Genomic DNA, 27,033 nt, shown 5'->3' on the forward strand with positions numbered 1-27,033 from the left:
ATAGAAACAAAGAGTTATGGAGGTTCGGGTACCTTTTTCTGGGCAGCACAAGCTCAAAAGAGGACACCTGTCAACAGAGGATTAACCCTTAAAAACAATACCCTGTTGCATATTCATACACTTCATACATGAGGCATAAATTCCATTCAAATACAGGATTCTGTCCACTCATCATCAACTTCTTCCTCTGAATCCTAACAGTGCCTTCTAGGCGGGAAGAAGTTAGTTTCTTCTGATAAGAGGGCAATGAATTCTTTTTCTCTGACAGATTTATGTGTCCTGTGGCTGCTATCTTGCTGTGAGTCACTTCTTTAAAAAACAGTATCTTACATACTGTAGCTCCTATTTTAACATTTTTTATAAGCTAAAACTATATTTAACACACTACTTAAAAGAATTAATACAGCATTACATTGTAACACAACACCTATAATATTCATTTTAATATTTGCAAAAAGCTAATCATAAAGTACAAATTTTTCACACCCCCATCCCCTCCATCCCCACCCAGGTAGCTCATGGCCCCTTCTTCTATTGCAATAAAGAGATGGAGCTGTCACCCCAGTGTCCGGGTGGCAGCAGCAGCAAAGCCCAGCCAGCAGCAGCACTGGCTCAGCTCCGTGCCCAGGAGCAGCCGTGGATGGCCACGGTGTGGGCAGGCAGGAGCCAGGCAGGGGCTGCTGTGACCAGCGGCGGGGTCCCCAGGGCTGGGGGAGCCCATGCTGAGCGTCCCTGGGCTGAGGGCACATTTCCTTCCCTGGCATCATCTGGGCCTGCACCTCCTCCAGCGGCAAGCCCGGGAAAAGAGGGAAGCCATCAAGAGCATCTCCAGGGACACAGCCTGACCAGCAATTCCAGCAGGCAAAACAAAGCTCCTCCCAAATTAACACACTCTTGATAGAACCTAATGGATGGGCCATCAGCAATGCAGGGTGCTGCACAGGGTCTGCTCCTCTGGACAAGGGCCACAAGGGGAGGCAAGGGAAGGGCTGTGTGGCCTTGGGGCCCGATGGGGCTGATGAACAGCCCCAGAGGCACAACAGCCCAGCTGCAGCCGCACTCCGTTTCCTGGTCAAAACCCTCGCCGTAGCTGCCCTGGCCTCCCTGTAAGGCACCTGGGGGCTTTGGAGGCCCCCATAAGGCGCACGAGGGGCTGGGGTCCCTTGTGGGACACACAGGGATATTTTAGGCTCCCTCTGAGGCACGGAGGGCGCTGGGGTCCACTTCAAGTCATGCAAGGGATTTGGAATTTTGTGGGAGGCATACAGGGAGTTTGGGATCTCTCCCAAGGTGTGCAGGGCGCTGGGGTCTCTGCTGAGGCACATGACGGGGTTCTGGGCTCTCACTTCACATGTGGAGAGGGCTGCGGGCTCTCATAAGCGTCCCGGAGCTTTGCGCCCCTCCTGCTGCCCGCAGTGGGGCGGGAGTCTCTGCTGAGGCCCGCAGGGCTCGGGGCCCTCCCGCGCTCCCTCCCGAGGCCCTCCGGGCCCGTCCGGCTCGGGGCTGCCGCGGCCCAGGGGCAGCCGCCGTGCCGGGACGGCGCTGGCGACGAGCCGGGCTGGAGCTGCCCCGCCGGGCCGCGCTGCACGGCCACGGCACGGGCGGCGCTGAGCGCCGGGCAGGCGGCGCCACAGCCCCGGCCCTGCCTCCTTCAGGGCCGGGCACACACAGCCCCGCAGGCAGAGCGGCGGCTCCGGACTCTCCTCGGCGCCCGAGGGAACGGCACCGATGCCACAGGAGCCTGGGGAGCCCCGCGCAGGGCCCTGGCGCTGCCCGCCCGCCTCTCCTGTGGCCATCTCGGGCGGCAGCAGCTCGCTCTGGGCGAGCTGCCGGCTCCTGCCACTGCCCTGACAACGCTGAGGGGCGTTCGGGGCCGGGACTGGGCTTGCCAGGGAGACAACTCATAGGAGACTTGCTCCGGCCTTTTACAAGATTTACATCGAAACAACTTTAAATCCCAGGGTAAATCGTGTGGTTTAACGCCTGGGGATTTGCAGTCTCATCCCGCGGCCGGCTAGCCGCTCCCGGAGTGACCGGTGGAGACCACGAATCCCGCCACTCCCAGGTTCGCTGCCAGGACCCCGAGGTCTGGCTCCGTCTGCGGCGTAGCGACGCAGGCGAGAGCAGCACTGCGAAGCACTGAGGTGAAGGAAGGAAGGACTGGACACACGTATGGACGCCGAGGCGACTTACTGACCCAGCCGGGGCCAGTAACGGTGTCACAGAAAACCTCTTGGGGAGGCACTTATAAAGGCGAAGGGCGTGACACGAGGGGACACAAGGGACCAATGAACGAAGCCCAGGGGAGGAGCGAGGGACACAACTCAAGCAATAGCAATGGCACAGGGGAGGGAGAAGCGTCAGGGGACAAATCATGTGTTAAGTAAGGCAAGATTGACACAGAAATTTCTCGAAATGAAGGGGGGCTGGTTACAATGATGGACAGGTAACTGGCGGGAGGAACAAAATTTTATGAGGGACAACATGGGGGGAACCGAGGGTCAAACCAAAATCCTATTTTCCAAAAATAACCAACTTTACAATAAAACCCGTATAAAACACACAATGCCACAGGGATTCCTTGAAGACGCTTTGTAACTCTCCGTGGTGCCGGGCCGGGCCGGGTCCCAGCGAGCACCAACATCCAGCAGCTCTCATGTATGCAGCGCGGCTGGCACCAGGGACACGAGTCAACATCCCTCCAGCTGCCCGCTCTGCCTGCAGGGTGTCACGCAACAGCAATGTTCCAGCCAGAACAGGCATTTTTACATCCTCAGCACCACGTGCTCTTGTGGTCCTGCTAGTGCATCAGAGAGAAAAGCCAAATGTGACAGACCAAACTTGACTGTAGGAGAGGGATGGCTCAGCAGAGGCACTGGGGACCTGTGGTGCCAGCCAGTGCCCGGGCACTCGGACACAGCAGCAATACCCCAGACTGTCACACTTCACCTGGGAGGGTATCAAAGCCCAGGGGTTCTTCGTTCAGGGTCCCCCAGAGGCACCAGCTCAAGCTGCCACTGTTCCACCACCATAAAATTGTTTTAAGGATCCAGAGGTCTGACACTCTGCTATGGAGGACATTCCATGTTTCCAATATTTTGGGCATTTAGGACCTTTTGATTTTGCTTTGCATCCAAGAAAAATAAATCTCCAAATGTGCACAAATATCTCCTTTAGCATTTCCTCCTTTTATTTTCAGCTGATTTTTCCATTGTTCTCTGCTACCTTGTCCTCATCTTTCCAAAATGCCTGTGCCTATTCAAGCCCTGGCTTGGTGCGCACATTTTCTTTAGTTCTGTAGGGATGTATCTCCAGCGATCCTGCCGACCACACCCATTTCACTGTTGCACAAACCTAACTCTGCTTGCAGTATGTGAATCCCACTGTGGTGTGGGTGATGGCAGGGCACCAGAGCAGGCCCTGAAGAAGGGACATTCGGGGGATTAGAAGATGGTAGTTGTTTGAGCCTGACTGCTAGTGCTGATACAGAACTGCCTGTCATGTTGCCTTGCCTTTTTGCAAAGCTGGATTTGTGTTGTGATTTACATGTGATATTTTCAAGTGTTCCTATTTTAAGATGATTCTGCCAAAGTAGGTGTTTTAATTTGAATTTGATATAAAATCATCCAATAATTGAGACATATATAAATTACCTGTATTTCATCTGGTCTATTTTTAACTCTAAATATTTGTCATTTACAGAAATGAATAAAAATATTTTGGAAAAGGATAAATTCTTGTTTAACTACTTAAATTTATCAACCTTGATGAACCTCTCATTCTGCAAACTGGCATTCCAGTCCAGATCGTAAGGCTGGAATCCAAAACTGTTTTAGGATGCTGGCCCAGCTGTTTCTATTTTATTAGATAAGAATGCCTTGGCAAAGTGTATTGCAGCTAGTAAGGCTTTGATTAATATCACACTTCTTTATGTATTTGCTGGATGTAAGTATGGACAGAATCATATTCTTATGAAGATTTCACGATGAAGTGTTTTTTCACTTAAAGCTATAAAAGTTTAGCTAATAAAGTAAAATTTTACTCTTATTCAAAGCACTTTAAATGCCTTAATCAATTTTCTGTTAAAAACATTTTGAAGCTTTCTCAGCCAAAAAAGTCTAAATTAGGGCTTGATGACTACTGCTCAACACAGTGCATTTCTCTCCGACAAGACCTTCTAGAAATACTTTGGTTACAATTGTTTAAGAGATCTGAAAAAAAATACTGTCCACTGTCTATAACAGATCTCAAGATCTGTGAATCTCTCCATTATTACTGTTGGTCTCACTTCGAAATTTCTGAAAGGAAAAGCAGTTTTACAGGTGCGGTCAATATTTATTTTCTGCAAAATGAAATCAAATATCATTAATGTAAACATATGTAATACATAAATATTAATCCATGAAACCTTTGGGGATCATGGCACTGAACTTTATGGCAGTCGTGTCGCTTGACAATAATGTTTCTTGCCAATAACAGAGGTTTCCACATCAATAAACACATCTGAAAATGGGAGAACCCTTCACAACATAAAAGAACAGTACCTGAAACAAAATGCTACAGAGAATGGTTACATGGAGCCGTTCTTTAAAACTATGTAGACTGAACAACTGCCACTAAAACTCCCTCTAAAAAAATAAAATGATTTGTTAATAACTTCTGTTAGGTAGATCATGCCAGGTAGCACAAAATACAGTAGCTGGAATATGCAAAATAATTCGGTAGGCCCATCTAATGCTTCAGCAGAGCTGTGTAGAAATCAAGAAGGATTCTCTGTTCCTTCTTTAATCCTTTTCCTTTTTTCTTCCAGTGCTTGTTTAAACACAGTTTTCAAGGTATTGTAAACATATGGCCCATTCTCAGAATCGAAGCTTGTCTAATAAAAGAGAGAAGTTTCAGTTCAGTTGTTAAAGAGATGCCATGCAGCAAAATGCAAAGTAGATGCACAACATTAAAAAAAAACTTTGAGATTTATCAAAGAAAAGATTTGTTTTTGATGGAGTGCTTAATGCCAAGTGTTTTCAGTTTTATGCTAACTAGACATTAAAATAAAACAGAAGAAAGAGAAATATGATTGTTTTAACAGGCAGATTTACAAGAGATGAGGAAACAGCACAGTGAACATTCTGTTCAAGCTCAGATTTCATTGACTGAATCTGAGAAGAAATCTGAGCTGAGCAATAGCTTCACCTGTCACTGTTACTCAATGAGCCCAAAGCAGAAATTAGTTACTCACATCCTGTGGCACAGGTCTGGAACAGAACTGACTTGCAGTGTAATTTCAGAAAGTGATTTAATCTGATGGAAAGAATTCACATGGTACAGAATCTACCAAAGCCTTTGGGAAGCTACTCTAGGTGATTAGTCAGTGTCACCCTGTAAAATTATCTTTTCCATAATTTGAAGATGTCCATGAACTGGCAGTGGTCCAGAAAGAGAAAAATGAGACTCCATGATTAAGGTTGTAGTGACAGAATTTAATTTTTTAGAGAATATTTCCAACCCTTTATGTATGTGATTATTATAAAATGTAAACTCTGAAATAAATAAGCCACACTGAAGCATGAAGGAATTACTGTAGCCTTTCTCATAGAGGCCTCCCTCTGTTGATTGCTTCACCCTTCATGATTTAAACCAAGTAAATACAATATCCTGGATAGTTATTTGGGATTACTTGCCTTGGTGAAAGCTTTAATAGCACGAGCAAGTAAGGCCTCCTCCACATCAGCTGGCAGCACTTGCAGTTTTGCCACGCAGTGTAAAATACAAAGGATGGTCTGACACTGCTCCTGGTGGGGAAAAGGAACAGCATCTCATCAGAAGAAATATTTCCATAAAAAGCAGTTTAGCACTCAGATTTTGTTAACTGCTGTGTAAATACCAGGTTGTGCCTTCCTGTGCTGAAACTTCATGTGCAGGAGTTGGTGGGGAATTCCCACCAGCCCAAAGAGCCACTGCATAATTATTTCAGTCACAACAGGAAAACTCTCCTGAGTGCTACAAACTACTCTGGTAATTCCTCCTTATTTCTGGGAATTTCAAGATTCCCTCCACGAACAGCAGCCTTCCTGTGAATTGGCATAGGAAGGGTGAGATTTGATCTTTTCAGCCCAAAATGCTGTGCATGTTCAGGCCTTTTTCCCCTCTTGTACCTCTCTCTGTCCTTCCCAGTGTCCGTCACCACTGGAAGCTGGCAGAGACACTGAGCAGTGCTAGCAAGGAGGAAGAAAAGGAAGAACAATCTTTGGGGTTGTTCCTTCCCAACCCTTTTCCAGATTAATTAAGGGGCTGGAGCATTTGTCACACAAGCAATCTGCTCTAGGTAACTCTGTTTTGAGCAAGACACTTGGACTAGAAAATATCTAGAGATACCCAGACAATTCACACAGTTTGATGCAGAATGAGTTCTCATTCTGATTTTGAAAGAGAATTAAGTGGCTTTTTCAAAGTGCAACCCTTGCCCAAAGTGAAGGAATGAACTGTCAGATTGAATATGTACCTTTCCCAGCAAGTGGAGTGCATCCTGGGATTCTGTGCATTGTTTTGCCAGCATGTCAATGTCATCTTTGGATATAATAGGTTCTTTCAGCTGCTCTATCCATGACCACATCAAGCTGGAGAGGATAAAAGGATCTCTCTCGGTGCAGATTTTATCCCAAGCTCCATCTTGAGAATTCAGTTCTTTCTTAAAACAAAAAAAAAAAATACAAACAAACAAAACAAAACTGAAAATGCATTATCTATATACCTTTGCCAAATTCTCTTTGATTGTTGCAGTATTTGGCTCTTATGTTCCAACAAGAAAAGTGTTATCAAAAAAATTTGTATTTTTTTCCAGAGTATCAACATTAATCAACAGTAATACAAGTGATTCTTTAAAACAGAAGGATGAAAGCAGCAGTGCAGCTGAGAACCTCCCAATACTCCACTGGAATACATAAACCAGCTTTGCATTACAACTTCAAAGCAAATGTTGCTAAGAGGATTTGGGTTTGACAATAAGCAGTTAAGTTTCTACTAAATTCTTTTTCTTTTACTCACAAATCCTCTGATTAGTTCTAAGAAAACACTGATGAAAACCAACTCAAACCTTTAAAACCTGTGCTATTTCTGTGCCACCAGCAGCCACATTACAGCCAGAGGTAATGGCATCAATTTCCCCCAGTTAGGAAAGTGAACACAACCAGAACCTCCACCCTCCTGCTATAGACCAGAATGTGTAGGTGTGTCTTGCCAGCCTGTGAAAGACATGAAACCCAGGCCTCATATAAATTGCTATCCCAATGTGCCATTTCAAAGCTCCATTGGCATTTCTGCCATTCCAGGAACTCACTGAGGTGAAATATGCAGAGCCCGTAGCATGGGTTTGAGTTAAAAATTACCTGCCACATTTCTACCTTCTGCTTCACTTCATCCTCTCCCAGAAATTCATTTATATCTGCAAGTGCTTTGGCTGCCAAAACTCTTCGGGCTTCCAAACTTAATTCTGACTGCAGAACAATGTGTGGAATTGTCTCTGACAACTCTCTGCTACTCTCACTTTCATATCCAGTGGAAAAGTTCACTTTGGAAGAGGAAGAAGAAGAGTCAGAGTCCTCAGAGAGATAAAATCTCCTGCCATACATATTGGTCTTGTGGTCCTTCCTGTGAGCAGTCTCACTGGCAAAGCTGTGCCTTTGCATCCCAGGTTCCTTGGGATTGTGCATGGACGCCAGGCCTGAGGAAAAGGTCCTGCTGCGTTGGACTTCTTTGGTAGAGCTCCTTCTGTGACAGGAGCCGTCCCTTCGTCCATCCAAATCAAATTTCCCTTGGCTCCAGAACGTGCACGTGTTACGCACTAACGCTTCTTTGTTTAACTCCAGCTGTGGCTTTGCCTCACCTGTGGCAGAACATTCCTCTTCACTGTTCTGCTTGGGTTTGTTGTTCACTAAGATCTGCGCAGGCACTGTCCAGGCAGTGTCATCCTGTTCCAAAAGAAACTCGGTTCTCCTTAGGTCTGACTCACTGTAGCTCAGACGCCTTCTCATATGAGTAAGAGGCTGAAGGCATCCGACATGCCTTCTCCTGCAGTCGGCATCACACTCGTGTCCCAGGGAGACGTGTGAGTCCTGGCTGTCGAGAGCAGAGCAGTGGGCGGAGGACGAGTCCGACGCGTCGCTGTCGTGCCTGGCCAGCTCCCGCTCGAGCTCCGTGGCTGCCAGCTGGGACACGGTGCTCTCAATCTCAGCTGAGAGGTCTGGGATGTCCAGCAGCTCTGCCTCTACCACCTGTCTGTTCTCAGCCAGGTCCAGCAGCAGCTTGCACACCAGGTGGATGAGCTTTGGCACGTGCTTGAGGTGCCTGCTCTCGTAGCCGTGGAGCAGGTGCCTCTGGCGGGTCAGGTACTGGGCCAGGGTGACCGCGGGCACCCTGGGCTCGCAGCACGCGAAGACGTTGCGCAGGGGGACCAGGAACTGCGAGAACTCCCTGACACACAGCAGCTGCCCCCGCGTCTGGATGGAGTTGGGCCTTTTGGCTCTGACAAACAGAATCGCTTGGTCAGCACTCATTCTGGTGGCAAAAACCAGGTAGCAAGCTATTAGAACACCTGGAAAACACAAAGACAGCATTAGTGAAGGAACTGTCAGACTCAAACAAACACTCAGTGGAAATACGGGATAGAAATTAATATAGGTGAGGACAGAGTGCCCTCTATTATGTGATGCTGTTACTGAAACGTAATTTCCTGTGAGGAAGCACGAGACAGTGAAGCGCTGCTCACTGCACTGCAGTGGGAGCTCCCCACAGCCTCTCCAGGAGTTCCACTGTTCACAAACATGGCAGTAATGGAGGCTTCTAAGGGAAGGGCACAACCAGAAAGGACTTGAAAGGAGCAAATGAAATTTTAGGTACTCCACCAAATCTACCCAATCCAACAGTGAGTGGCAGTTTGTGAACATGTTATAAATACTGGACAAAGAAAGTGTACCAGGGGAATCTTTCCCCTCCAGAAGCAGCTCTCACATTTGAATGTAATGGAGCAATTATACAGATTAAAAACTTCTCTGTCTTACAGGTCTTTGGTTTTAATATACTAAAACTGATCTTCTCTAGCCCTTGAGGACATTTGGACACAGTAGTTTAGCACTTTTAACCATTTTATAGAGGTCCATCTTGCAATGACACAGAATCCAGCCCAGTTATTACTGGTTTATAAGCAGAGAGGGTTGGAGTTTCTAGAGGAACCCTGGTGCTGCTCCTGCACGGGGCACGTACCTGTCCTCCCCAGTCCTGCATGGCAGTGAACAGCCACCCTCCCCTCCTGCAGGGCGAAAGACATCACCTTGACCATGTCAAGGATAGTCGTGAGAGATGCCACGCCATAATCCTTCCATCCAAAATTATAAAAATAAACTGAAATAAAAAGAGAGACAGTGATTTTCTGCCACACCAAATGTGAAAGGTGTAGTACCATTTGCAGAGGAGAGATTACTAATAAGAAATTATAGTACTAAAATTGCATAATGGAGCTTAAAATCTGACTGCATCTTGTTTGCAAGAGATTATTTTCCCATTTCAGTGTATGCTTGCTATTGAAACTTAATAGATACACGAAGCTAGCAAAGATTTGTCAAACTCCAGTTCAGCTAGAATGTAAAAGAGGTAACAAAACAGTGATTCATGCAAAATTGCTCAGCTATATATAGAAAGAGGGCAATTTTTTCTTTTCAGAAATAAAAGCACTTCTTCAGTCAGCAGCTGCTTTTTACAGAGAGGCACTTTCTCTCTTCTCACCATAACATGAAAATACAAAGATATGGTCAGGAGCAGTGTCCTCACATGAAATAACCTTTTATAGTCTAGGTAAGAAGACATGAGTGTACCAGAATTTGTGAATACAGAAGAAAAAGCGAACTATTGTCCTTCCTTTAGAAACACCTGAACACAAACCCTCCACCTCTCTCTGTATAATACCCAATCTTCAATAATGTGTTATTTGCTCTTCATTGTATTTGCCAGGTTTCACATTTTGTGCAATGTTTCCTACATAGCTGCGTTTAATTCACAGGAATTCAAGTAAAAATACCCTTAAATGTCAAAGTCAATAATTAATGAGGAACAACAGCAGGAGGGCACTTACTGCCAGCCTCCATAAAGGCTTCAGGACGGTAGGTGAAGCCGCTCTCCTGCTCCAGGGGGTTCCCACAGCTCGCGTGCTCCCCAGGACGCTGAAGGTTAATTATGGTTTTTATGCCACATCTTAAGGAAGGAATAGATGAGTCAAAGTATTACAGGCAGCCAAAACCTCATTGTCCCTTATTTTCTGAAACACATGTTTATTCTTAGTGGATAATAAATTTTTACCTGTAGAGCGTTAAAATGAAAGGATCTTTATCAACAATCCAAATCTATGTTGAAAGAGAAAATGGATCAGGAATTACACCAGTAATATTCACAATAAATAATGACTAAATTTGTTACCTTTCAAACTGCTCAATAATGTTGTACTTTTCAATTACTTCTGTTGAGGGTCGAGCCATAGCCAGGATGTTATCTGTTATCCTGAGAAATTAGAAAAGTAAATAATAATGTTATCATTAATCATTTCCTGGGTATGAGTCTTCCAAAATAAGAATACCATTATATTCAAGAAACAGAGAAATACCTTGGTGATTAATTGGAAATTACTTTTAAAAATTCTGGTATGCCACAGTGTAAATGATAAATCCTATTAAACTGATACAGATGGAACATTATCAAAAGACAATTACTGGAACTGCTTAGATGCCACGATGTAAGTAAGAATTCCTTTGAATAGAAATCTTTCTATTCCTTTGAATAGAAATCTGGACCCAGATCTCTGTTTATTCCTTTAAGGTTTGTAAATGCTGCTTAAGCATTTGCTGTTAGGAAAAAAAACCAGTAAGAATGTCAAGATACATTTCATGTGACTTTTGCTGCACATGAATGTCCTTCTGAACACATGCCCACATTATTTATTCTGCAGAAAATGCTTTTACTTTTCAATTGTATTATTAACATATTTAATTCATTCGCATCCTAATCCTGAGCAGCCCAGAACAGCTTTTTAATAATTCATGACACACAGGTGTTTATTCTTTTGGATCTGACCCAAACCCACTGTAAATCAAGAAGAACCTTTCACTGTCTTTCCTGGGCTGTGTCCAGCAGCCACCAGGTCAGGTTCTAATTGCAGATCAAACTCCCGTTCCGTGTGCCACCCGGAGCTGGTTTTCCAGCAGCCCGGCGGTTTTGCTGCTCACCAGGAGGAGTAGAGCCCCTTGATGGCCTGCTGGTGCTCGGCCCAGCGCGCGGGGTTCTCGTACTTGCAGGCGCGGCCGCCGCAGGCCATGGAGCACTGCATGTGCCCGGGGATGACATGGCGCAGCCGCTCCCCCACCTTCGTGTACTTGGCCGTGGGGCGCCTCGAGCTCCCTGCGACACACAGAGCCACGTTAGCCAGGAGCCCGCTGAGAAACACCCCTTCAGCCTTACGACAGAGACACAAACACCAGAAAATATGCAACGTGTACTTCAGGCTCGTTGTTCAAGGAAGGATTCTGAGGGGGGAAAAATCACTTGCATTACTGCCAGGTATTTAGTCTGATGAAGTTAGAGGTTAGTGACATCCTTTGCAGCTGAAAAAAGTCACGGTCCTCTTCAACCTGAAATCAATATAGTTAACCATGTCCTCAGAGTATGCATGAATGTGAGCTTCTGTTTTACCTGTTATTTATAACTGAGCTCTTAGAGTAAAAAGCATGTATTAACACCTGAATAAGGAATCAGTGAACAAAATAGAATATACAAAATACAAGAAGAAAATTAAACCCCACTATTTTATCCACACATAAAAAGTACAGTTAACAGAACAAAACTATAGTAATACTGAGAAAATACCCAGAACTGCCAACAGGCTCAATGAAAAGTACTTTACTTTTTTTTTCAGGAAAAGTGGCGTCTAGCTCCTCGGGGCTGAGCGACGACAGAGCCACCATGACCCGCTGCGTGGACGAGGAGAGCAGCTCCACCACGGAGCTGCGGCGCCGCTGGCTGAGGCGGAGAAGGGGATCGGAGGAGGAATGCCTCCGCCCCTGGAAGAAATGGCTAAAGAGGCTGACGGCCGAGCGCCGGCGGGGAGAGGGCTGCATGGCCGCGCGGCCGCAGCTCCGCCCGGCGCCGCTGCCCGGGGCGCTCTGAGCGCAGGGGAAGTTGCTGAGCGCTGAAGTTGCGGGAGCGGAGCGGAGCATCCCCGAGCGCGCTCGGCAGCTGGTCCCCGGGCTGAGCTGTCGCCATGGTAACGGAGGATGCAGGCGCTGCTGCCAGCCAGCCCCGGGCTGCTCCTTTCCACAGGGATTGCGTCTGCTCGGGACAAACTGTTCCACCGCTTGATGAAAATAGTTGCTTGTCAAGTAGATAATTTTCAAAAAGCGCTGGGAACAACCAAAATGTTTGTAATAAACAATGGGAGTATTTAGTTCCTGCTCAATAACAGGCATTCAGAACTCGCTAAGACACAAAATACTCCATTCAACAGAACAATGAAAATGTAGCTGGAGGCTCTGCCTCCTGAGAGATCTGTAAGGAAGCACATTATACTCCCCCACCTCCTGGTTCTTCATTCCACAGCCACCTCTCCTCCTCCACTTCGCTGCTCCAAAATGCATCATTAGCTGTGTAATGACTGGGATTAGTGTGTTCCTGCTGAAATGCTTTAGTACATGATGAATTGTAGACTGTTTGCCTGGACCATTCACATCTTCTAACAAAACACAATTTGTTATCCAAAACAAAGGGCTGGGTTTTTTTCCAGGGCACAGCTTTTTTATGAAGCAAAGCTGTTAACCCTGCAGCCTGACAGAAAGCAGATCACGAGGAGGAGAAGGTGTGTCAGCTGAGTGCTTCAGGCTTCTGAAGGTAGGTATGAGGTGGCAAATTGCCTCCCACTTTGCTTCCAGTGTGCTGAGCAGGAATGAGGTGGCCAGAAAGATTGCAGCACTTGAAAAAGCTACTGTGCACAGAAGGGATTATAGTGATGTAAAAATCCTCTGTCATCCCCATGTCTGTGCATCAGACTGCACAGAAAGGGGAAGGCTAGGGAAATCAAGAAAATTCACTTTAACTTTGTCAATAAACAAATTAATCCCACTGCATTTTCCTAAAACACATTTGTGTTTCTTCTTGTGCCACAAAACCAGTAACTTATACAGAGGAATTTGCATAAGAGGAAGTTCCCTTTTGGGACAAATTCATCAGGTAAAAATCTGCTTCTTCCAGGCACTGACCAGGAACTGAAGGCCTGAACTTTGACTGCTGCTCCCCAGCTCTTACAGAGACGTGGCAATGTTTGCTGTGGGTACCAGGCCTGAAATATCAGCAGTGATGTCGTGTGAGGAAAGGAAAATGTTCAAAACCTTGACTCGTCATTCATCAGTGGAACTGGTATCAACAGGTGAGGAAACATGGAAATATACTTTTAGTTTGGGGGTTGCGTGGAAGAGAAAGGAGATGAAAAAGGCTATTTCAAGGGCTCCCTGTATCCAAGGAATGTGAAACATATTTTCTAATTCACTATATTCCTTTCTTGTATGTAATTATTTTTCTCTTTCTCTTCTCAGAAACTTTTCAGTATATATCAATTGATAGTGGAGACAGAAGTGAGGAAAATGAAATGCTACACATCATTATTTTCCTACTGAATCTAGCAGATTTGCGAACAAACACTCACGCAAAACGGTAAGAAAGAATTGCATCCTGTACAAGTTTAAATAATTAGAAAGATGAGTTTTGCTGAAGGCAGGTTTGTGTTTTCAGAGAGCTAGGCAGTTTCTCAACACAAAAATGACATAGTTTCTTCCATTAAGAGATCTGACAAAATGAAAATTACAGAAAAGGTTGACATATTATCACCATGATACACTGATGAAATAATGCAGTTTGGTTTTGTTAGAGACATTTTACATTTATAAACATGGATAATATTTCTGTGGCTTTTTTAATTTTGTGGGGTTTTTTTCCAGAATTGTTCTAAGCATTTATTATGAATGGCACATCAGAGCCAAACCCTTACCTGAACTCATATTTGCCAGATACACACTGCTCTCTATCAGCGAGGAGTACGGTTGCTCATTTTGCAGCAAAACTCCTGCAGCCATTGCAGTACCTGTTGGAACAATGGAATAATCACTGAAAATCAGAGAAGCTCAAAATGGGCAGAATAAAGGCACATGCTCCTGGTGAGGCTATGGAGTCATTGAAGATTTGGGCAGTCAGGCATGGCTGGTACTTGACACACAGATTGTCCACAATGCACGGCCCCTCGCTGCTCTCTTGAGCTTTGGAATCACATCTGCCATGGTTCTCCTCCCACAAGAAAACTGAACCCACCACTCTCTCCAGGCAGAAACAGATTTTTTCTCTACTGTTATTTCCAATACAAGGTAAGTCCTGCTCTGAAGACCTTCTATCCAACAGAAAGATAAAACAAGCTGTAGATATGAACACAGTCATCAGTCTGTGATGTTTAAATAAACCCTTTGCATGGCCCTTGAATGGAAATTCTTACTCAGTATAAGATCACCCTTCTGTTTCTCTTATCTCTATAGGAAAATAGCTGCAAGCATAACGAAAAAGAGCAATTTTTATACCAAACTAAGCACATCTCTGCTGCATCATTAGCTACAGAAACTTTGCTAAATAGACAAACCTTGGGTTCCCAAGTCTGCAAAACCAGTATTAGGATTCACCATAAATAGGGTTTTAAAAGACAGATTTGCTAAAAAATACATATAAAAATAGAAGAGTCCTGCAGGGATTAGGTGATACAACAGGCCTGTGTGGTGCTAACTGCTTGCTGTTCAATGTCCAGCTTTCATCTCTAATTCTGCATAATAATTTTTGCAGCAAATATTTAAATAAAATTTATTCATTCAGATATTACATTATCTACCACATACTTGAATAAATTATTTTTCCAACAATGCTAATGGACTTTATTCCACAAAGTCAGCCAGTGCAGCTCTGTTCTTTTCAAGATGCTTAATGGTGGGAACGGATCACAGATTCACATTAAGAACCCTTTCACAGAGCTGCACCAGTCCTCTCCAAGGGATGAGAATTACATTTGTCAGTGAAAGACAAAAAGCCTTCTGAAACTTCAGAGATGCTCAGAAAGGCATCTCTAATGTAGGTATTTTAAGGAGAATATGAATCAAGAATATGAATCAAGAACACTCTTTAATAAAGATTAAAAGAGTATCTGGAGCATTTTCTACTCAGCTACTTGACCATCTGACTCTGTATTCTGAAAAGTCAGTCCTTTCATAAACTACCTTCATATAATTGCATTCTATTTGGAGAAGTTCCAGAACCTCTATTTTTTTCCAATGGATTTTGAAATCAGTAAGTGATGGCTTCCATTATCAGAGGAAACTTTGAACCTAAAGAAAGTACTTCATTTTATCCCCAGAATTTCTTTTTTAGAGTTAATAATACAGAATTAACAAAAATTATTGGTTTCTATTTCTCAGAAAATTCTCTTCAAAATTCTTAACAGCATGTCCAGATAACATTTGAAAAAGATATCTCATCATACTGGTAGCAAAATCACCACCATGATGACTATTTAGTTCTCCTATTTCCTTATATTCAAATGATTAAAAAATAAAGAGATTAAATATCAAGGATATTTCTATCTAAAATTATTTCATTTTTTTTCTTTAACTGAGGAATCAGGCTGATAAGAACTCTTAACTGGAAAGGGGCGTGATGGAGGTTAATGCAGAAGAGAATATACCTAGAGTATGAAAAAATACTAGCAAGCTTCTTCTAAGTGGCAGAGGTGAGGTTTTTGTTTCTTTGTTGTCTAACCAATTTTATTTCATTTATACACCAAATCCCTAATTCCTGTGCTGCCCAACTGACCTGAATATTTTGTCTGTGCCTTTCAGTTTGCAAAACTTGACTGACAGAGCAGTGTGATCAATGGGAGCAATTCCCTTATATTTACTTCTGAAAAAAAATGTTGGCAATATTGTAACAAATGACTTTGCTGAGTTACACTGCACTCCCTCAGACACGTGTAAAGTGGTAATTTGGGACAGGTCAGGGCTGATGTTCCTACAGAGGGGCATTGTGTTCCTGCACCAATAAAAAGGATGCTAGAAGTAAAGTGCTGAGGTTAAAGCAGCAGCTCTCTCCTGCTTTGCCTCTGTACCAGATATTCTTGGTTTTTAAAGATGTTCTTCAGCATTTTGCTCATCTGAACGCTCGGTAGCTGCGGAAGGCACAGCCTGGAGCACTATTGCAGGTCGCCGTGCCTTGAGCTGCCTGAGGATCTGAGTCACGTACCTTGGGGCAATCACGGTATCGCCTTAACCAGCTCTGCTGCTCGATCTGTGCCGTGCGTCCCTATTGCCATGACAGCAAAGAGGCCGCCCCTAATCCCGGCTCCCTGCACGAGTGAGAGGAGCGGCACCTCCTGCGGGGCAGCTCACCTCAGCTGCAGCACAGGCAGCGGGGCCATGCAGCGAGCGGGAACACCGGCTCTGACACCGAACCCCGGGAAAGGTGCCGGTGCTGCCGGCTGGCAGAGGGCAAGGGCAGCACCACGCTGCCCCAGGGATCTCCTGGAATCCTCATGCCAAGCACTCTGGGCATTTCGAGAGGTCCCCTCCAGGTGGGGGTTTGACACGTGCTTTGATGTTTGTCTGCAGTTTTGAGTTCCCCCCACTTTTGAGCTGAACAACTTCTACCAGAAAGGATTTTTGTCCCCTGTTGCACTGCATTCACACGTTGCATTTGGAAACGCGACAGCTGCCGTGCCCCACTCGCTGTGCACACTTGCAGGGCTGCATTTCCTGCGGGGGATGCAGTATGGGCACCTGGTGGATGAAGTCACTCCCAGCACACACTTTATCAGCAGTGAAGCCCCCTGCCCACGCCCTTTCCTCTGCAATGCAGGCCCTGCTCTTTGGAAGGGCTCAGGGGAGCAGCAGCACAGCTGGGTGCCAGCTCCTTCCACTCCTTCCTTTTAGGAGCTGGCTGCAGGAGGCACCCTGCAAACCAGCACTGGGGTTTGCAAATCAACAACTCTGCCTTGTCACAAAACATTTCTTTCTGGCATTTCAGGATGTCAAAAGCAGTGACTTCCAGTGGCTGGGCTCAATTTTTGCTCCAGACTGGAATGAGAGGAGCAATGTCCATTACTGCAGCAGCCAGAAAACAATTATACAGTCAAAAGTGAGGAGACAAGAAGATGCTGGTCTCACTCTGTCTTGACAGTGAGGATGGTTATATAATAAATGCAATTGCTACCTTTTCCTTCAGAACACATTTTCAAACAGGGAGAAGAGCTTGCATTCCCAGCTGGAAGGATTCCAGCTAGGGCAGTGTAGCTGCCAGCAGGGCCAGTAATCCCATTGTGAGGCTCCCCACAGTGCCCTGTGCACCTATCCTTGAATTCTGAGGGCCCAAATCTTTAATTCCTGTGGCTTTGGCAAACAAGGATGTCACAGCAGACCACACACTTAAAAAGATTACCTGTATGTATTAACATTAAAAAAATATAGTAAGTTTTCCATTTCAAATATCAATATATGGGGAAAATTATTTTAAACCTCAAATATATTCATACAACAGAGGCAATGCTGATGCTTAGGCCTGTCACATGAAATTCTGAGATTATTTTTACTGTTTTATTGTCTTCCAAAGTGAATGTGTTCTCTCCCTGTTGCAGTCACCTGTAACTACCTAGCAGCTAAATTTTTAAAGAAACCGAGTGAGCTCACTGCAGGTAGGGGCGAGGGTAGCTTAGTACCTAAGCACTTGGCTGACACCTTTCAAATTTCCTGTGGCCTAATTCTGCAAGCACTTGAGAAGCTTTGCTTTGAGAGCAGTCCCACAGAAGTAAATGGAATGTCTAAATATAAGATCACACGGGATACAGTTTCACTGCCAAAATGCAAAATCCTGTAAACAGCACTAATGGAGATGTTTCAGGCAGATGACTAAAGATAACTTCAATGATTAAGACTAAGTAAAAATAGGAGAGTGTAGTGAGGACTGGGTATATTTAATGAAGTGGTTAAGAGCTACTAAATTATAACCTAGTCTCTTAATTCAGGCTTTGAATCTGATGCTTTAAGATTGGCAGATCATGAGAATTTCTAGCAAAAAATCTTCTTAATTGGCTGAGAGGTGGTTAGTCACTGGTGCAGGAAGCACTGGTAAATGAAAATGCATTTTAAATTACCACAGACTATCTAATTTTAACATTGCCAGGAATAACAAAGCATTTATAAATGTTTGTAAAAAAATTATGATAACTGCAAGGTTTTGCTAAACTTGGATTATTGTGATTAATGAAACAAGATGCAGAGGTTGTTGTTCTAATGCCTGTACCAGTGAAAAAGCTCACTGGGAACAGATATTTCATGAATGCTTAAGCTACAATTTAACCATGGTTTGGAAGGCAGTTTTAGCACTGAGCACACATCTTTCAGTAGGCACGCACCTCAATTCCCAAGGTGCTTTAAAAAGTTCACTAATTTGAAATTTAAATGTTTGCTACCTGTACGAAAACACCAAAATACTGGAAAAGCAAATAAACACACGGATAAAGGACAGAGAGAAGACTAGGTAAAAATGTAAACAAATTTTCATCTAGTTTAGTTATACACTACTCACACAGCAGGATGATACTACAGCTGCTGTGAAATTCCAGGGATTGCACACTGGAACCACAACCAGAACAGATTTGTTATTTCTACATGTCTCTTACCCTCTTTGGGAAAAAAATATTCCCCACCTGTCTTAGTAAAAGATGGATGTCATTTAATTATCAAGTTTGATATTTACAAAGGACTCTAACCTCTTTCATGTGCAAAAGAGACAAGAGAATATAATTCATTAAAAAATTATGTAGGTGCTGATTTGGTGATTCAGCCTTTGCTGTTCATAGATTTTTGACATAAATAGCAAGAAATTGCAAGCTAAACTGATGGACAAGTCTCTCAATTGACTTGAGCCGTGTTATTTAAATCACCTCTTTCTGTGGCAGTGCCAACCTAAGAGTTAACAGAAGGTACTTTAAACTACCTTGCACAGGCTGGCAGGCAGTAATTACTAGAGAGACTCACCAAGGAGATGGCGTGAAGTGAATAGATTAACTGTTCTACAAACAAAAGTGCTGCCTCTGAGAGCCTTGATCATGAACATCATGTTTACCAAAGGACTCTCAGACTCATCACACTGACTACATGCAGAAGAATGAAATAGTCATTGTCAGCATTCTGACAGCACTCGAGTGCAAGTTCAAAAATTATCTCTGCGAGTTAGAGGATTTTTATATCTAATACAGTCAAAACCATAGTAAATTTACAGGAATTTTAATAGTTTTAGTAATTTCAGTGTAACACCTTACCTGTTACCCTGCAAAAAGAATGAGTGAGTGCTGATCCCTTCATAGCTGCAGCATCAGCCACAAGAAACAGGTGCAGGGCAGTCACGTTTTACAGAGAAGCTGAATGAATTCCCCTGGTGTTTCCTGTGGCTAATCGGATCGGGGATGGTAATCTGGGAGGAGCCAGCAACGATCTTTTCTTAACCTAAACGGCGCGGGGAGTGCCTCGGGGACTATGCAGATAATCGTCCTTAAAGTGCTTTCTGCTCTGCCCGGCCTCTGAAGGGATTGAGGCAAACAGGCCGCACTGCCTGATGTTCTATTAACTGACTCTCCCAGCTCTGCTCCTCCTGTGCACCTCATTCCCTACCGGCAACAACCAAACAGGTATTTATCTGTGTGTCTACATGCACAACACAGAGCCACAGAGGGAATTTTGAGAGGTGAGATTAATTACAGTAAAACTGATACATTGATTTTGAAATGCCATGAGAAGTGAATTAGATAGAAATGTTCCATTGTTATCTGGGCCTATCATTGTTATCTGCATAAAACATTTCTTCTTACCCAGTAAAAACATAGAATGTCACTGAAGTATTTTTAGCAAGTATAAATTAACTGCATTAAAAGTAAGGTCTCAAAACCATAACAAAAATACTAGATAAACAATATATATAAAATAGGATACAATATCTTATTCTGTCTTAAAAATAGATCTTATCTCAAAACCAATTTCAAGCACTAAGTAGTAGCTGATGAAGAAAAGGACTTTCATCTATTCCCATCACTTCCCTGCATGTCTTGTTAAAAAATCCCTTCCATTAATGAAGCTAGGGATTAATTTTAAAAACCTCCCAATTATTTAGAATCAAAGTATCCTTAAAATTAAAATTAAAATCCAATGCGATCTGACTGTTCTGTGATTCTAAGCTTTTTGGAAAAAAAAAAAAAAAAGAAATGGGACTTCAAAAGATTTGTAGACAATTTGGGAAAATCCACCTTGGCTACTTAAAAACCTGAACAGATTGTAGAGTCTAAAACCCTCTTTTGCACACCTTTCTTGTGCTGGTAGAAGCTTCAGCCACAAAGAGGCCAAGCAGCCACAGCTTCCCCAGCCTGCAGCTGCAACTGGGGGGTCCAGAATCTCCAAAAATGAACTCATGTGGATTCCCAGAAACTTTGCTAAATAGACAAACCTTGGGTTCCCAAGTCTTCAAAACCAGTATTAGGATTCACCATAAATAGGGTTTTAAAAGACAGATTTGCTAAAAAATATATATAAAAATAGAAGAGTCCTGTGGGGATTAGGTGATACACCAGGCCTGTGTGGTGCTAACTGCTTGCTGCTCATTATCCAGCTTTTATCTCTAATTCTGCATAATAATTTTTGCAGCAAATATTTAAATAAAATTTATTCATTCAGATATTACATTATCTACCACATACTTGAATAAATTATTTTTCCAACAATGCTAATGGACTTTATTCCACAAAGTCAGCCAGTGCAGCTCTGTTCTTTTCAAGATGCTTAATGGTGGGAACGGATCACAGATTCACATTAAGAACCCTTTCACAGAGCTGCACCAGTCCTCTCCAAGGGATGAGAATTACATTTGTCAGTGAAAGACAAAAAGCCTTCTGAAACTTCAGAGATGCTCAGAAAGGCATCTCTAATGTAGGTATTTTAAGGAGAATATGAATCAAGAATATGAATCAAGAACACTCTTTAATAAAGATTAAAAGAGTATCTGGAGCATTTTCTACTCAGCTACTTGACCATCTGACTCTGTATTCTGAAAAGTCAGTCCTTTCATAAACTACCTTCATATAATTGCATTCTATTTGGAGAAGTTCCAGAACCTCTATTTTTTTTCCAATGGATTTTGAAATCAGTAAGTGATGGCTTCCAGTGTGCAGTGCCACTGCTGCAGCAGCCCTGCCCTGCCCTGCCCAGGCACACTGACACACTCACTGGTGTGCAGGGCCAGGCACACTGACACACTCACTGGTGTGCAGTGCCAGGAACACTGACACACTCACTGGTGGGCAGCAGCCCTGCCCTGCCCAGGCACACTGACACACTCACGGGTGTGCAGTGCCAGGCACACTGACACACTCACTGGTGGGCAGCAGCCCTGCCCTGCCCAGGCACACTGACACACTCACGGGTGTGCAGTGCCAGGCACACTGACACACTCACTGGTATGCAGGAGCCCTGCCCAGGCACACTGACACACTCACGGGTGTGCAGCAGCCCTGCCCTGCCCTGCCCAGGCACACTCAGGTGTTGGTGAGAGCAGAGCCCCAGCAGAACAGTGAATTCTCCCTGGGAATGACAGCCCTTCAGCAGGAATGTGTATTGGAAATGTGGGGTAGAAAGACTCAGAGGTCAGCTTGAATTGAATATAAATTGTGTAGTGAAATAAATCTGCTCTGTGCATTTGGGCTGTGGGTTGAGGGTTGCCCTTGGTTACCAGTCTGGGTCAATTCACACAGCAGGAGCAGCCCCATGGCAGCACTCCTTGGTTTCACATTGTTCACTCTCTACAGAAGTGGCTCTAGAAATCTGATTCTGTGAATTATGAGTAAAGGGATACATGTATTTTCCAAGTGTCAGTACACTAAAATGTGTTAACAAATGGAGCATCTGGCAAAACATTTTGTAGGAGGAGCTGGAGGAAGCTGGCATCATTTTAGTTGACTAAAGAACAAAGAGCAGCTTCATATAACTAATAAATATTAATTAAATTCTTAATATAAGCATACTCTCTGGGGGAAGTTCTGAAAGTTCACAATTGAGAAGCTGACACACCTAAGTTTTATTTCCATGTGGGCAGTATACCACTATTTACCTATTTGATTCCAGAGGGGGTTAATCCTTGGAGGGTTTGGATTCCTGGTGCAACAGCCTTTGCTTTCCTGTATGCACTTGTGGGTGTCAGAGTTTTGCTGGCTACCCCTTCATCTGTTCCTACATTTGTACTGCTCACTATTAATGACTTTGTTCAGCTGAAGAACTAATTTTTTCTAGTGCTCTGCAGAGTTTGGCTAATTCCAGGCACCAGTGTTTGCTCAAACAGGACGTGCCACCATGTCTGAGCCAAAACAAGGCTTTGTGCTAACTGAGGGTGACTTTTTGGGAGAATTAACCTACAGGGTGGAATAATTTGCCATTTCCAAGGGAAGAATGCACAGAGTAGGTGGGATGCTAATGACTAAACTAGCAATCTTCATGTCTCTAGGCTTGGCATTTTCCTGTTTCAACAAAATGAACAATCCCAAGCCCTCTGGAAAATTCTGCTGAACTATGATTGCCATTTAAAAGCATTTTAAGTAAGGAGAACAGGATCACTGGGCTTCTGGCAGCTTCTCTTGCACTGCAGGAGCTGCCTCATGCCTACTTCACAGCAGATGTAGCAAATCCACCTGTCCTGTGACCTTAGGGACAGGTTTATCAGATTAGGCAGGTAGAAAAGTGCCTGAACTGCCTCATCAGAATGTCTGACCACTGCCTACACTGCATTGTTTCCAGTGGTACATAGAAAGAATCAAAACATCACATTATCCTAAAACTTAAAGCTGACTAAAACCTAAGATTGATTTTCATTTAATACAGACTCTGTGTTTGGATTCCTAGCTGGCTTTGGGCATTTCCAGCTTCTCTTTTTGCTCTTTGCTCTTCTCATAGTTTGGATCATAAAAATCAATTAATGTTGCTTTATTTTCAGCCTGTATTGAAACAGGGGAGGCTTTAACTTTGTGTAACTTTCCAACTGTATACATGTTATTGAAGACTTTCTACTTTTAGATATTTTACATATATATATATATATATATATATCAATATATATAGACACATATAATTTTTTTCTGTCCATTAAGCATGATGCTGTACCACCACAAATCAATCACAAAAGCAGACTCAAAGCCTTTGGCAGACCTCAGTTTTACCAGCAGTGTTACAGTTGTGGCAGAAATGTACACATTTAGCTGCTTAATGAGATCCCATGGCAGCAGCCCACCTGTGATCCCTGTCCTCTTTCACCATCTCTACTTCTGACAGTCTCTCTTTTCCTGTTGGTTCCACTGTTACCTAAAATTGCCAGTAAAGGACAAAATGTAGTGAAATGTTAGGTAAAGGCAGCAGTGTAATATGAAAATTTCAATTCAAAAGACAGTTCCAAAACTGAAGGGTTGTATCAGGTGTTATTTTTAAGTCATTCATTGGACTTACAATGCAAAAGATGACTACACACCTAGGAAAATAGTGTAGAACCACTTAAACTAGATCTAGCTAGAAAAAAGAAAGCTCTGATTTATGAGACAACTATCTCCTCCATGTCAGATTTCCCAGCTCCTAGACAATTCATTACAAAATAAAATAGTCATTATGGTGTCCAAATGGTACAACTGGATTTCCAAAGAAGTGAAACATTTACTGGAACATGTGGAAGAAACACTTTTCAGTCAGTTTATGTGTCAAGCCAAGCAGGTATACCACGGGAGAGGACTGCATTGCTCATTGTACCTGAGGTGACACCCCCACAGCAGCTGGCCCTGCACACTGTCTCCCTCTCTCACTTCATCTTGCCCTAGACATGCAGGTACTCCCTGTGTCTCACACAAATTACTGATGGAAAAAGGAGATGGAAAAATCACAGAACCCCAGAATGGTTTGGGCTGGAGGGACCTTAAAGCCCACCCAGTGCCACCCCTGCCATGGCAGGGACACCTCCCACTGTCCCAGGCTGCTCCAAGCCCTGCCCAGCCTGGCCTTGGGCACTGCCAGGGATCCAGGGGCAGCCACCACCTGAATCACAGCCTGAAAATGCTTTCAAGCAATACAAAAGTGCAAACACATTTATTTTGTACACATGATATTGGGATTAATTCCTCCGCAGATGTGTAGCTGGGTGTTGCTCAGTGGTGTGAAGGACTCCCAAAACCAAGCCAATGAGAAAAGCAAAAGCAAGGGATCTATGCAAAGAGAAAACACTGAAGCCTAGATTATTAACAAATCAGGTAACCATTAATATTTTTGTTATTCCACTGAAGAGTGCAGTGACAGTCTGTAGCCAAAAGCAGTAATAGCCACATCTAAAAGGTACTGTTGAGTGTGTGGAGTGACCTATGTATTGAGGTCCCTCAAGCGGGACTGACTGAGCTGCGTTTTGCAGGGTGACTGAGAGATGATTAGAGGTAAGGTACAACCACTACTAAACATGCAGACACTGCTGAGAAGGGGAAAATCAGTTTCCATTGTGCTACTCCGCTGTCCTTCATGGACCTCTCTCCCCCCGACAGCTGCGGGTCTTTGCTAAACTAAAACTACACAGATCATTTCTTTAACTGGAAGCATTTTGAGGTTGTGATTCAGGGGGTGGCAGCCCCATCCCTGGAAGTATTCAAGGCCAGGTTGAACGGGGCCTGGTCCACCCCGGGCCAGTGGACCCCAGACCAGCCTGGGCTGCTGTGCTTCGGTTCTGTGCCTATTCAGCAGCGGGTGGCAGAGGGGCTGTGTCACCGCACATCCCCCGGGGGACCACGGGCAGTTCTCGGCCCGGGGACAGCGGGAGGAGCCCAGAGAGCCGTGCGGAGCCGCGGCGGGGGCTCAGTCCTTAACGGAGGGGCCAGGCCGAGCAGCGAGCGCGGGGCTGCCCCACAGCCCGGGGTGCCCAGCGGGGCTGGGCGCTGTGAGGGTAGCGGGGCGCTGTGAGGGGCTCCGGGCGCTGTGAGGAAGGTGCGGGGCGCTGTGAGGGGCGCTGTGAGGGAGGTGCGCGGCGTTGTGAGGGAGGGGCGCTGTGAGGAAGGTGCGCGGCGCTGTGAGGGGCGCTGTGAGGGAAGGACGCTGTGAGGAAGGTGCGCGGCGCTGTGAGGAAGGTGCGCGGCGCTGTGAGGGGCGCTGTGAGGGAAGGACGCTGTGAGGAAGATGCGCGGCGCTGTGAGGGGCGCTGTGAGGGAAGGACGCTCTGAGGAAGGTGCGCGGCGCTGTGAGGGGCGCGGGCGGGGCGGGGCGGGGGCGCGGACCCACCTCACCTGCAGGGCCGCTCGCGCCGCTCCGCCGGCACCGCCCCGCGCCGTGCGCATGCGCAGGGAGGGACCGGGGACAGGGGAGGCAGGAGCGGCAACGGCGGGGTCGGGATCGGGAATAGCAGTGTAGAGAATAGCGGTGTCGGGAATACCAGTGCAGGGGTCGGGAATAGCACTGTCGGGAACAGCGAGGTCGTGATTGGGAAACAACGGGATCGGGAATAGCGGGATCGAGGAGCAGCGGGAGCCGGAAAGGCGGGGCCGGGGAGGAGCGGGATCTGGAAAGGCGGGACGGGATGGGGGGAACGCGCATGCGCGACCGGGAAAGGCGGGAGCAGGGGCAGCCGGGGGGATGCGGGGGAGGCGGGAGCAAGATCGGGAAAAGAGAGCGGCGGGAGAGGGTCTGGGGCGGGTGTGTGTGTGTGTGTGTGTGTGTGTGTGTGTGTGTGTGTGTGTGTGTGTGTGTGTGTGTGTGTGTGTGTGTGTGTGTGTGTGTGTGGGTGTGGGTGGGTTGGTGGGGGTGTGTGGGGGTGTGTGGGGGTGTGTGTGGGCAGGTGGGTGTGGGTGTGTGTGTAGGGGTGTGTGTGTGTGAATATTTCACGCTGTTTTACTGACACGGTTTAATGTTTCATCGTGAGCCATTGGGTTTTAGTGGTAAAAGGTCAGGAACTTAGTTGAAAATGTCCAAATGACCGTGTTTTCCAGGTGAATGGTGCCTGCAGGTGGAGGTATGGTCGCACTGACACTCTGAAGGTTTCAGCTTCATCCCCCTGCCCCATCCACATCTCATCAAGGATTTTATCGAGGGGATGCCACACAGACATAGGTCAGGGCTTTGAGAGGCTTGGCTGAAGATTTTTGATAGGCATGAAAGGCATTTAGGTCTTGGACGCAGAGCAGAATAGGTTTGTAATGGTTTATTTTAATACTGGAGTTGAATATACAGTCGCTGATTAAAGGAGGAGCGAGAGCCACAAACCTCTGCACACACCTCCCTCAGTGAGCTGGGCTGGAACATCTGTCCGAGGGTCAGCAGGGTGTTCCTGGAGTGAGCGCCTGCTACCAGGCTTGGGGAGTCTGAATTGTGGTTTTCAAGGTGCTCACAGACTTTACACTGTTCTTGGTCTGTCTCGGTAGCCACATTAGTACATTAGCACCTAGAATAAGTGTCCCTAGTATGTCAATTATTTAAGCACTAGCAGGGTTTACATACTTTTAATTGACTTTTTTTCAAGGTAAAAACAGGTTTGGGAACTTTGTAGAAATGTTGATAAGAATTCTGTCTCTCCTTTCTGCTAAGCTGAAGGAGTTGTCAGCGAGGAGACACAGGGCTTTTTTCTTAAAATGTGTCAGTCCCATCAGTGCTGAAGTGTCTTAAATATGTCTTTATTTTTGGCAGCATAACGTGTTCCTACAGTAATATTGATTTATAAACTAAAAAAATAAAAAAGGTTGTGTCACCCTTCTGTCTTCCTCTAAAAGATTTGAATAGGATTTCTTTGTGTCTGCCTATGAGAAAATGTTATTAAAATTCACAAGTTTCATTTATTAAATGAACTGCAGGGCACACATGAAGTGTTTGGTCCCACAGAGTGAGATTT

The 27,033-nt window shown here is 45.0% G+C and overlaps 1 protein-coding gene across 3 annotated transcripts; it reads right to left on the reverse strand.

Moving 5' to 3' along the window:
* Positions 1–4,314: 4,314 nt before the first annotated feature.
* PTPDC1 (protein tyrosine phosphatase domain containing 1) lies at positions 4,315–25,473 on the reverse strand. Of its 3 annotated transcripts, none has more exons than XM_054281114.1 (10): positions 25,434–25,473; positions 14,072–14,164; positions 11,265–11,436; positions 10,462–10,542; positions 10,121–10,239; positions 9,256–9,393; positions 7,383–8,587; positions 6,500–6,685; positions 5,679–5,789; positions 4,315–4,876 (listed from the first exon to the last, which is right to left on the reverse strand). In XM_054281114.1, the coding sequence occupies exons 2-10, from the start codon at positions 14,154–14,156 to the stop codon at positions 4,760–4,762; spliced, it is 2,214 nt and encodes a 737-aa protein (XP_054137089.1). In that variant the 5' UTR covers positions 14,157–14,164; positions 25,434–25,473; the 3' UTR covers positions 4,315–4,759. The 3 variants fall into 3 exon arrangements, with proteins under 3 accessions (XP_054137089.1, XP_054137090.1, XP_054137093.1); XM_054281115.1 differs by having other exon boundaries at positions 25,439–25,468; XM_054281118.1 differs by lacking the exons at positions 14,072–14,164; positions 25,434–25,473 and adding an exon at positions 11,939–12,243.
* Positions 25,474–27,033: the final 1,560 nt, after the last annotated feature.

Source organism: Melozone crissalis, unplaced genomic scaffold (assembly GCF_028551555.1).
Source record: "Melozone crissalis strain CALT ecotype California unplaced genomic scaffold, PUWL_Pcris_2 ptg000029l_1, whole genome shotgun sequence".
Taxonomy (NCBI): Eukaryota; Metazoa; Chordata; class Aves; order Passeriformes; family Passerellidae; genus Melozone; species Melozone crissalis.

Bases quoted from the DNA above. Each gene is read 5' to 3' on its own strand.
- PTPDC1 (XM_054281118.1), bottom strand. From the start codon at position 12,152: ATGCAGCCCTCTCCCCGCCGGCGCTCGGCCGTCAGCCTCTTTAGCCAT. The intron at 10,543-11,264 runs GTGAGCAGCAAA...CTAATTTCTCAG, and splicing joins AAGGGGCTCTACTCCTCCTG to GATAACAGATAACATCCTGG. The intron at 10,240-10,461 runs GTAACAAATTTA...TCCTTCCTTAAG, and splicing joins ATTATTGAGCAGTTTGAAAG to ATGTGGCATAAAAACCATAA.